The 11,877-nt window shown below is 36.1% G+C and overlaps 2 protein-coding genes and 1 non-coding gene across 3 annotated transcripts; 2 read left to right on the top strand and 1 right to left on the bottom strand.

Moving 5' to 3' along the window:
- The first annotated feature begins 4,044 nt into the window (after positions 1 to 4,044).
- On the top strand, positions 4,045 to 7,649 carry LOC105963917 (uncharacterized). Its single transcript, XM_012988408.2, has 4 exons — positions 4,045 to 4,615; positions 5,385 to 5,487; positions 6,104 to 6,194; positions 6,362 to 7,649. The coding sequence occupies exons 1-4, from the start codon at positions 4,262 to 4,264 to the stop codon at positions 7,458 to 7,460; spliced, it is 1,647 nt and encodes a 548-aa protein (XP_012843862.2). The 5' UTR covers positions 4,045 to 4,261; the 3' UTR covers positions 7,461 to 7,649.
- Positions 4,046 to 4,117, top strand: TRNAQ-CUG (transfer RNA glutamine (anticodon CUG)). The gene has a single exon. It is a non-coding gene; the product is annotated as a tRNA-Gln (tRNA).
- Positions 7,650 to 9,063: 1,414 nt separating the features above from the next.
- On the bottom strand, positions 9,064 to 11,651 carry LOC105963918 (transcription factor MTB1). Its single transcript, XM_012988409.2, has 2 exons — positions 11,265 to 11,651; positions 9,064 to 11,162 (listed from the first exon to the last, which is right to left on the bottom strand). The coding sequence occupies exon 2, from the start codon at positions 10,902 to 10,904 to the stop codon at positions 9,255 to 9,257; it is 1,650 nt and encodes a 549-aa protein (XP_012843863.2). The 5' UTR covers positions 10,905 to 11,162; positions 11,265 to 11,651; the 3' UTR covers positions 9,064 to 9,254.
- Positions 11,652 to 11,877: the final 226 nt, after the last annotated feature.

The following is an 11,877-nucleotide window of genomic DNA, read 5'->3' on the forward strand; positions in this document are numbered from 1 at the left end:
CACAACCAAGCCCAAAAACATATTTGAGACAAATTAATCCACCTCCCTCAACTATGATTTATGACAACCACGTCCTCAAATATTTAATATTTAGTATCTACCTCCCTCAACTATGATATATGACAACCACGTCCTCAAATAATTAAAATTTAGTGTCTACCTCCCATAGACTTATAATAATTGACAACAACACTCACTCCATCTATTTTTCTTCTCATTAGCTTTTGTGAGGAAAATAAATATTTATCCCTAGGTCTCGTTTGCTTACCTATATCGGATTACATTAGATTAGGTAAGATTGGATTAATATCCCACTGACTAATTAATTATTTAGTTAGTAGCATGTTCGGTTTCTTAGATTATATTTTCTATTAAACTTGTTAAAATCAGTTATTATATATGAATTGTCTATAAACCACTTAGTTTACAATAATAAAATATAATTTTAAGGATAAAATTGTATTTTTCCTTTTTAGTCACCCCCTATTAAATTAATCTCATGGGGGAGGGTGCTACTAATTTAATGAAATAGTAGCATTTAATAGCGGACTTTGATTTTAGTAGCGGATTTGAAAGTGTGAATCTTACCAACCGAACGAGCCCTTAATATTTATATACAAAAGAAATAGAACAACTTAAGAAACTCTAACGATATACTTTGTAAAAAAAATTAATTTATATATTTTTTTATCTCTATTTTGTTTTAAGTTTATTATTATTATTATTATTATTACTATTATTATTATTATTATTATTATTATTATTATTATTATTATTATTATTTTTATTAATTCTCCTAACTTGTATAAATATTTATAGAGTGGTGCTATTTCCACCACCAAATTATCTCAATTCACCACCAAAGATTATAAAATATCATAAATACCCCTCAACTTTATAATCCACCACCCTTCATTTTATTCACATAGTCCTCATGTGTTCTACGTTATTTCTATTTTATTTATGTTTTATGAATTTTTTTAATTAAATTTTTTAATGAAATATTATTACAAGATATTTAAACTTCCATATCAGATGACCAACATATTATGTAATTTTTATGTAATTTTTTTTAAGGAAACAAAATTATATTAATCCAAACTGGACGATTCTCGAAGAAGTTCAGGACCTTCCATACAAACAATCTTAATTTATTTCTCAAAAAACGTGAATTCCCGCTCTTTTTGACATTGGAAAATATTTTCTCTGACAAAAGTATTATTCACTTAAGCTGGATAGGGCAAGATTTCCAGTGAAAAATGTGGGATTTTTTTATAAATATTTTAATTAGTTTAGTGGTAGATGCATGGTTTATAAATATACAAAGAATATAGGTGAAAGAAGAAGAAATGGGTCAAATTGAAAATATATTTAATTTGGTGGTAAAATAAGATATTTTGAGGGTGGAAATAGCACATCTCTATTTATATTGTTACCGATATCTTTATATATAAAAGAAAGGTTTGCCCGAAATCCTAAAAGCAGTTTTTTTCAATTGTTTTTTTTTGTTCCATCCCTACTAAACACGGCCAATTTTTTTTCGCATTTTTTATTTTTAAATATTTTTTTTCTCTTCTAGCACTAAATTTTCTCTCCTATTTATAGGACACATTTTTTTTTAATTATTTTGTTGTTGTTTTTTTGTTTTTTTCCCATTTCCCACTAAACACAATCAACTGAAAAAAAATTCACGTTTGTTTTTTCCTTTTAATTATTTTTTTTTTCTTTTTCTATTCTTTTTTTCCACTTACAGCATTAACTTTTCTCTTTTTTTTTTTTTTTATAGCACATGGGCAGCGAGAGAATATAGAAAAGTAAATTGGGATAGATAAACTAAGAGCAGAGAAGAAAGTAAGAGAGATAAATTTTCTCTATCTGAGATTCATAGAATTCTTCTCCGATCCGTCAAATTTCTAAAACGGTCATCTCTCGCCGAAAGAAGATTTCGGATATGAGCCCAAACTCCGCGCGACTTCGTCAAAATCTGATTCTATACTTTTCGTCGACCGAAACAAAAATGAAAAGAATGGGTCGGGGAAATTCAGTGATGGACAGAAAGGTAAAACGAAAAAAAAAAAAAAAAAAGCAAAGAAGGCCAATTGAGTGAAAAACTGGTGGGAGATTTTGTGGGAGAAATGAGCATAAAATCTGATGTAAGTAAAAAACGTGGTAGAAAATCGTGGGAGATTTTGTCACGATTGAACGTGTACAAAAGAAAATAGGGAAAAAAAAGAATATGTAAAAACTTACCTCAACGTTGAATGTGCCTAATGAAACGAGAAAAAAAATAAGGATAAAGAATAAACCAACTCCATGTACGTGTGCTTCTAGAAAAAAGAAGAAATATGTAACGCATGAATTAGTTATGGGATTGAATTATGTTTTTGTCAAAAATAATCCTAGGATTACAAATATTTCACAAAATTGGGATTAGGGTCCCGAAACCTTACATTTTTTTTAATTTTTTAATTTTTTCCCCTTTCCTACTAAACATGATCAACTTTGAAAAAAAATTCACGTTTGTTTTTCTTTTTAATTATTTTCTTTTTCTCTTTTTTTTTTTTTTTTTTGTATAGCACACGTATGTGTATTAAATTTTATTGTTAAACTACATATATAGATTCTTATTTCAATTAGTGGAATTTTTACATTTTCGGTGTTCCATTGTTTTGCTATTGTACATATCATATCTGTTTACTAATTTATAATTTTGCTAAATATTCATAATATATGGGGGACAGTGTGTAATAGTTTATCATCGATGGGAGCCGGATGCCAAACTTTGAAATATTTGTGGTGTGGTTGTCAAAAAACATTGTTCAGGGAGCTGACGAAATTATACTACTTGTATGTGGTTAATATAGATACGCAATGCTGAAAACTGAAATGATTTACGCGGCAGCAAAATTACGAACGTCGTTCACAATAGTCTTCTCTTTCTCTCTCTAAAAATCCTCAAATCTACCCAAACCCCAAAATCCCCAAAACCCCCCAAAATTCACAAAAATCTTCTACCTCTCTCACAAATCATCCCAAATCTAAAAATCTCGTCAATTTGAAACGTAATTAATCATCTAAAGTAGTTATATATATTGAATTTGTGGTTAATCATGTGAAAATCCCATGAAAATCGCGATTTTGGGCTGTTTTTAGTGTTGGGATTTCGAATTTTCCACGCCCAAAATGGGCGTGGGAAAGCAGTTTCCACGCCTAAACCAGGCGTGGAAACTGCTTTCCCACGCCCATTTTGGGCGTGGAAAATTACTTCGGGCGTTCGGTCCGGACGCCGGTTCTGGACCGGTCGTCCGGTTCATTTTTTTTTTTTTGCCCAGTATAACGGAATTGAATGAATATACTTAAATAAGTAATAATAACAAACTCGCTGTAGCCTAGTTGGCCAGGCGTTTTGTCTATTACCCAATAGACCCGTGATCGAGTCATGGTAGCAGCGCGTATTTGTTTATTTTTTCCCCAGTATAATGAAATGGCTAATTATTGTTAAATAAGAATTTATAACTATATTGACTGTTGCCTAGCTGGTTAGGTAAGTTAGAATTTCTACAAAAGGAGCTCGTGTTCGAGTCCCTATAGTAGCACAAATATATGGTTTTTTTTATTTTTTATTTATTTAAACTCATTCAGCACGCGCGCCCAAACCGGGCGCGGATAGCTGTGTTGGGCGCCCAAACCGGGCGCCGGAAGTGCATTTCCGCGCCCAAACCGGGCGTGAATCGAGTTTTTTGCGTGTAGTTTGGGCGTGAATCGTATTTTTCGGCGTCCAAATTGGTCGTGGGTCGCGTTTTCACGATTTAAAGAACAAAAACGAACAAATTTTACCTCATTGGATTCCTTATCTCGATCCTCATTCGATGCACTAATTTTTTTTTGCAAATGGCTACGATAACACGAGTTTTGGAATGATTTCTAATATAAAAGCTAAAATTGTAGAGAGAGAAAGAAAGATAGAGAGTGGATTTTTTAAAACGACATTCGTAATTTTGCTACCGCGAATATCACCTCCCATGCTGAAAATATATAACAAGATGGTTCCATGGTCTAGTGGTCAGGACATTGGACTCTGAATCCAGTAACCCGAGTTCAAGTCTCGGTGGAACCTTATTTGTTTTGCATTTTTTTTTGCCGGCACCGGCTGTTCACCCACCCCACAATCACACACCCAGTTTTACTTACAAAAGCCAAAAACCCTCGCGCATCAGTTAACTGGAAAACACAATTCTTCATTTTGTTTTTGCCGAGAGGGATGGACGAAGAATGCCTAAACGAATCAAAACGGCGTAAAATCGAAGATACAGTTTTCCAAATCCTCAGATCATCGGATTTGGAAACAACCACAGAGCTCAGCGTCCGTGCCGCCGCCGCCGAACGCCTAGGCTTTGGCCTCTCCCATTCGACCCAGCGCCGTCTCGTTCGGCAGCTCGTCGACTCCTTCCTGCTCTCCACTGCCGCCGCTATACTTTGTCCGTCGTCGTTGCATACGAATAGCGCCGTTACTAATAATAACGACGGCAACGCAGAAAACCGTGAGAAACAGCATCAACCGACTGGTTCTAGGGTTGCTTCGGAAGGGAACTACGATGGCAAAGTCATTTGTAAGGTTAGCTAAATTCGTTTATTATTTCCTAAGTTAGACTTGTAAATAGAATGCGGCTTGAATGCTTGATGAATGTTTGTATAGAAGATCTGTTTCGTTATGTTTTCTGTAGGACGATTCTTCTGAAAATGTTTGTTGTTAAAAGGTGGCTCAGGGGTTTTAAGTTAGAATTGTTGATTTCGTTTATGAATTACGACTGTTGTCAGCTCAACAAAGTTGCTCATTGTTTGTATTGTTCAGTAGTTAATTATTTGGTTGCCTTATGGTCCTATATTTAATTCTACAGAATATCATGTCTAACATGGTGGTTATTGTTTTAAGATTGTTGCGTTTTTCCTGTGTCAAGAGTTCGTTCAGATGTATGGAAGCTGATATATAAATAAACATATGTATATAGCTTATGCAATACAGAGTTGGGCTGCATTTTCGACTAAAACATGAGTGGTCAACTGTAGTTTGATGAATGGTCGACTATTGCATATCTCGATACTCTTGAAATGTGGTTTGCAATTTAGTTTATAATAGTTAAATAATCAGCACTCCTCTTGCTGGGGAAGAAGTATGATTATAAGTATGACACGAAAAAGATTGCATAAGGAAAGAATTTGCAAATACGAATGCTCGCGTTTCTAGGGGACTGAAAAAGTCCGATCAGGCTTAATAAATGAATATACACCTTGCTGCTCTGAATTTGATCGTCTACGTATTTTATCTTGTCCTATTTATTACATATCCTTGTTTCTCCCATATTGCTGGTTGTTTTGATGTGCAGTTATCAGATAAGAGGAGGGTGACAGTTCGTGACGTAAATGGGACAACTATGGTCTCAATCCGTGATTTCATCATAAAAGATGGAAATATGGTTCCTCAAAAAGGTGATGGTCTCCATTAGCAACTGTTGGCCATAATCTTCCATGTATGAATTATATTTTCGGGGCCGACGCCCAAATTAAGTTTCAATAGATGTTTTTGACAAAGTAAAAGCACTCCTTTTTGAGCTTTAAAAACTGTCATCTGCTAAATAGGTATCCTCACCGAAAGAGTAATTTGCTAAATTTCTGAATCAGTATATTGCCATTCCTTGATGAGTGATTTTATCAATTTTGCATCGCCACATCTGTTGATCTTGATGTTGATCTTTCTGATTTAATTCAACAAAGCTTAGCAACTGAGCATAGACTATCGTTTGGATTCAAGGCCGTCTCATAATTTTGAGAAGTCTTTGCTCTTAATATATTGCATGTTGCATGTGATATATCACATGATATCTTTGTTATGATCGCCTATACTTTTGATAACTATTCACTAGTTCTATGCAAATTTTCTTGAAGATGCTCTGCTTATTATTTGAGAATGGATGGCTTGCTTTTTTGGTTTGCAAAAAGAGGTGCTTCCATATGTTGGGCTTTTTCCTTCTATGTTCTCTATGTTACTATCGTGAGTTTTATTGCAACAAGTACTGCATAACATGAACCTAATGTGGAAATTCAGGAATGTGCTTGACGGCTGAACAGTGGTCAACCTTCAGGAATAACTTTCCTTCTATAGAGGAAGCCATTGTCAAAATGGAATCACAGTTGAGGTGAGACTTCCCTTTCTTTTCTTTCTTTTTTTTCTTTTTTCTGGGGGGGGTGGTACAACAAAAAATGGTTCCTGCTCAATGCGTAGTCAAAAGATGTAGAGAGATGTTAGACACACTATTATGGTTTGAGATTGATTAGTAGTTCACTGTTTTATTCTTTATGTCAGGCGAAAAAATGCTGTCCATCCTTCGGATAATCTGAACCGTTTATCCGAAGCAGTTGCATTACAAAGCGAAGCAGAGAGAACAAATTCAGCGGTAGACTCTGCTCTTGATAGAAGCCAAACCAGGGCAGGCATTTCTAATTCGAGAGGCACTTTTCATTCTCCAATTGAGAGGAACCAGACCGATAGTGAAGCTGAGAAAAACCAAACACAGGCTGGCACTTCTACTCAAGGACAATCACATTGTTCGGTAACGGTTAATGCAATTCATTCCGGACTACTAGTTCCCATACAAACTGCTCGTCTAGATGGAAGAAACTATCATTCATGGAGGCATCAAATGGAATTTTTCCTCGATCAATTAAACATTGCCTACGTGCTCTCCGAGCCTTGCCCTAGTTTCGATGAAAAAGTCAAAGTCAAAGATGCTCATCGCAAGTGGACAGACGATGACTACCTATGCCGCCACAGCATTTTGAATTCCCTCTGTGACAATCTATTTCAACTGCACTCTCAAAAGAGCTGCTCCGCCAGAGAATTATGGGAGGAACTCAAATTATTTTATGAAGATTTCGGAACAACAAAGAGGTCTCAAATCAACAAGTACATTCACTTCGAAATGGCTGATGGGGTATCGATTCTCGAGCAGGTCGAAGAGCTTCACAAGATGGCAGATTCTATTATAGCTTCCGGAAACTCCTGGATAGACGAGGACTTTCACGCGAGTGTGATAGTCTCGAAGCTCCCACCTTCTTGGAAGGAGCTTCGTGTTAGGTTAATGCAGGAGGAGTATTTACCTATCAATGTTTTGATGCATCGTATTCAGGTTGAAGAAGAGTCTCGTAAGTGGTGCTACAAGAAAGAAAGCAGCGCGTATTATAAACAAGGGCTTTCGGTGGGTCCCACTGATAGTAGACTTGGGATGAGAAAAAGGGAAAATAGGAGATTTTGCCATAGATGTGGCAAAGAGGGACATGTTATCAAGAATTGTCCAGATAAGAAGTTCGATGCCGGTGGAAAGAGCGGTGCGAAGGAAAACGAGGTTTTGTCGTCTCCTCCGCTTACAGACAATAAAATGGTTGATGAAGGAAATGCAAAGTAGAGCATTGTGGTACTACAGGTTTGTCTGAATCTCATGCTTTTGCAAATTTTGTGACCTTTTTTTTTTTTATGCCTTCTTAATTTTGTCTGACTTAACAAGTTTCTTGTAATTATTTGAGACTTGATAAGTGTAATGTAGTTCAAGGAGTCTTATAAACAATTGGATTATATCAAAGTAATTGTTGTTTAAGGTTTTGAAATTATTTAAAAACTAATAAATATGTTTAATTTTGAGGAAGGATTTATAATAGGACTGAATTACCCTTCCAATTAATTTTCTTTTTTTTTATTGATTACTCTCTCCCACTTAGTATGTTGGTCTAGGGTGTGTTAGCTACTTTGACATTCAACTCACGTTGGGAGCTGTTAATAAATAGGGCAAATTACTACAACCCTTGAGTTAAGGTCAAATTACAAAAACACCTCTCATGTTCGGTAATCACAGTCACCCCTCAACTATGTATTACCTTACGAAAAAACCCCTCCAGAGGTAAATTTAAGGATGTTAATTCGGTAAAAAACCGAACCGATATTTTGTTACGCCAACATTTTATATCGTTAACCGAACCGAATATACGATTTGGTTTGCTAAATATCTGAATTAAGTAAATTTCATTGAAAATATTTAAAAGATGGGTGGCTATAATTATCCAAACAAGAGGAGTGTAATCGTAATCGTAATTTAACTTTCCTTAGTGGGTGACCGTAATTTGTCCAAATAAATGTGTTTCTCATGTTTAGTTATCAACCAATCACCTGCATTAGTCATACTAGATGGTAGGGCTCACATTTCTTTATTCTTAAACCTGTTTATTAAATTGGTACTCTATATTAATATTATTTCATGATTTAAATAATTATTAGTAATTAAACATTTACAGGTATTTTATTTTTTGGATTTCGAATTTCAAGAACCTTAAAAGAAACAAAAACAAATGAAATTTCAGTCACATGTTTTATGCAACTTCATCCACACTTTTTTAAGTACTACTTTTTTCACGCGCGTGCAGGCACACATATCATGTGAGTAATAATTTTATTGGTGTGATGAATGGTGCAAGTTGTATATGCACATATCTTAGTCACGAATAATTAGTGAAAGCAAAACATAGTAATTTCATGAAATTTATTGACTTTGGTTGACTTTTTAAATTTAAATATAATTGCAAGATTAATTAAATTAAAGTTGAAAAAACAATCAAGAAACAATTCTAGCATGTCCCTACTACACACACCTTCTTCATACTTGTTCTCTATTTTCGGTATTCAACACGTTTTCAACATATTTTCTTGCATTGCTTTCTTACACACGACTTTTCAACATACTTGTTCACATGTGCTTGTCAATTTTCATTGAAAAAAAATAAGAAAAATAAATAATAATAATAATTCTATAGTAAAAAAGTCAACAATCAATCTAATTTCTTCACATGAGCAATACAAGAGAATTGAAATCTTACCCAACATTCAACTCTCAATTCAACCACCACCACTTAATTCAACTTCCCCATTCCATTACAACATGTGAACATAGTTGTAGTATATTATATATATTGTTGAAACTAAATTTACCATCAAAACAACACTTGCAAGAACAACAAGACAAGAATAAGGTCTATAAATTTTCATAAACTTAATTAAATACTGCAAAATAGGTCCTTATAACATAAAATGTATAACACTATAAACAAAATAGAAACTTTTGCTATTACTATAATTGATCTAAAGATAAAAACTTTTTTCTCCCCCCACCCCCCTAATTCTAGCATTAGCTGCAGTATACCGATATCTTTTCCTACAACGAGTTGGAACCGCGCGAAAACGCTTCTATCATCTTCTCTTTCGTCAGTCGGTCTGAACCGTTCGATTTCACCACAAATGTGTGGAACACTCTTTCGCTCCCGGTTGCCATCTGTGCGTCAACGATATTCCCACCAGCATCTTTTATCGCCCGTATAACCCTCGAGGCAGGGTGGGCCCCAACCGGGCAGCTAACCCGAACGGTGACTTTATCACGGCCCGCTTCAACTTCAACCCTCGAACCCCGTTCTTGAACTTCTAGAACGTTCTTATTACTAGCTTCGGAAGCTGAGGCTTCTCCTCCTCTTTCGGACTCCATATCCTTCACCTTCCTCTGAAGCTCGGTGATGTAAGCGATCGCATCACCTAGGAGCGAAGCTTTGTCCATTTTTGAAATATTCGGCACAACCGCTCGAAGAGCGTAGAATCTCTGGTTGAGCTTCTCTCTCCTTTGCCTCTCTGCTTCAACGTGATTGAGTGGCTCTTCTCTTCCATTCGCCGGCTTTCGGCCCCGTTTTCTCGGTTTTTTGTCCTCTAGTAATAATACCCCAACGGGCTCTTCCAATTTGCATGAAGCCGCTTCGATATCCGAATGCTCGGATTCAACACTTTGTGGACGTGATATAACCGACATTGAGCTTGCCCCCGTGGCGTTACCGTAATTTGAATTTGTCCATGCTGAGGGGTGAAACCCATTCCGAGTCGGCATCCTATTCCCGTTCACGTCAGCATCGGCATCGCGATTCCGACCGTCCACCTTTTCCATAATTTGCGGCCTAACCGCATTCAATTCCTGCCCGAAAATCTTGGTTGTAACGGTTTCTTGGCGTGTAGCGGCGACCGGATTAGAAAAGATTCCGTTGGAAATAGAATCTTTTTTCATGGGCCCCACCGCCGCCACTTGCTTATTTCTACTACTTGAAGAAAACGAGGATCCAATCGCATTCAAGACCTCCGGATTTTCAGCTATATATCTCGCGGATCCCAATTCAACAACACCAACGTCAGTTGGAATCAAGACAATTGTTTGCATGCCGGCCGACTTTGCGAGAAACGACCTAACGCAGTAATCGACAGGTGTCACCATAGCATTGGTTAACCACACATACTTGCTCGATCCGAAGCATTTTCCGGGCCCACCAACACCCCTCGGGAAAGAGAAGTACATAGAAGCCAAGAAGAACATCTCCGTATCGGTAACCTTATCCAATCCAAAGGCATAACTGTCCTCATCGGTTCCTCCGAATAAAGTGTGCATCCTCTGAAGAACCCTTTTCCTCATCCTCTGAAGGGATTCGTCTTCGATTCTTGATTTAGGGTTTCGAGTGAATTCGGAACCCTCGTTTTCTCGCGGCTCTCTGCAGCATCCGTCGCCCCACCCCAAGACAAATTCCCCCGATTTAGACCTCGAAAGCTGCCAGAAGATTGCGTAATTCCAAGAAATTCTGGTGGGATGTTGATGCTCCACAAGATCTGAAAGCTTGTTCTGCAAATTTTCGTTGTTTCCTATCGCCATTAATGAACACTCAGCAGAAACAGAGCTTGAGATTAAGTAGTCAAAAGCCTTTGTCCCCAAAACCGCCGCCGCCGTGGCCTTATCCTCATTGCTCCACCCAACACCGCCCATACCTAATCCCAATTTCATCTCCACCCTCAGCACCACCACCACCACCACTCTCTGAACTTCAAAATCCCAAAATTGCAAAAAAACCCTCACACAATCACACTCTTTCTTGATTGAATTTTTTCTTTCTTTTTCAAAAATCAGATAAACCCAACCAAGAACATGTCTAATAAACCAATCCAACACCAACCCATCTCAGCTTTTCCAATAAAAATTCAATCTTGGAATACAGACAACCCAACCCACACCTCTTACTCTCAGATCTCAATTGTTCCAAATCTAGACAAACATGCATGAAAAAAATCACAAAACCAAGGATTATTACATGTAATTAAAACATGGAATTAAAAAAAAAAAAAAAAAGAAAGAAAATTTACTCACCGCTGTCATAACTGATGAACTTTATTTAGCAAATGATCAGAAGAAGCAAGAACCTTCCTTTTTTTGCCTGTTTTCTATTTTTATTACAAGAGTAGAATTTTTTTTTTGAAGAGGTGAAGGGTGTGTATGTATCTGTATCTATCTATATCTGTTTTTGTTTTGTTTTGTTTCTGAAAGATTTCAGTCTGTGCCAAAATTGCTGCATGTGTATGAAAGTTTTGGGTTCGAGGTTTGCAGAAGAGTAGTGTAAGTAACCATGGTTAGGTTGTGAGCAGTCGGCAACATTTGTTTTTTACAGTTTTCTCCTCCTCTCTATCCTCTTTCTACTAACTGTGGGTCATATGCTTATCTGTGCTGTACATTCATTTTTTTTGTATACATTTATATATTTTTTGAAAAATATTTATTGCAACTTGCAAAAATATATATAGTTAAAAAAATATATATAATAATTACTAAATTAATTATCAAACCTTCAATTTCCAAAATAAAATGGCGACATAGCCAAAAGAGGTCAAACATAACCGTACATCTTTCATCTTTCTAAGACATCTCACTAACTATTTTAATCACATGATAATTTAAAATAAATTAATTAATCATTCAGTTGGGT

Source organism: Erythranthe guttata, chromosome 2 (assembly GCF_056151865.1).
Source record: "Erythranthe guttata isolate IM_541 chromosome 2, IM_541, whole genome shotgun sequence".
Classification (NCBI taxonomy): domain Eukaryota; kingdom Viridiplantae; phylum Streptophyta; class Magnoliopsida; order Lamiales; family Phrymaceae; genus Erythranthe; species Erythranthe guttata.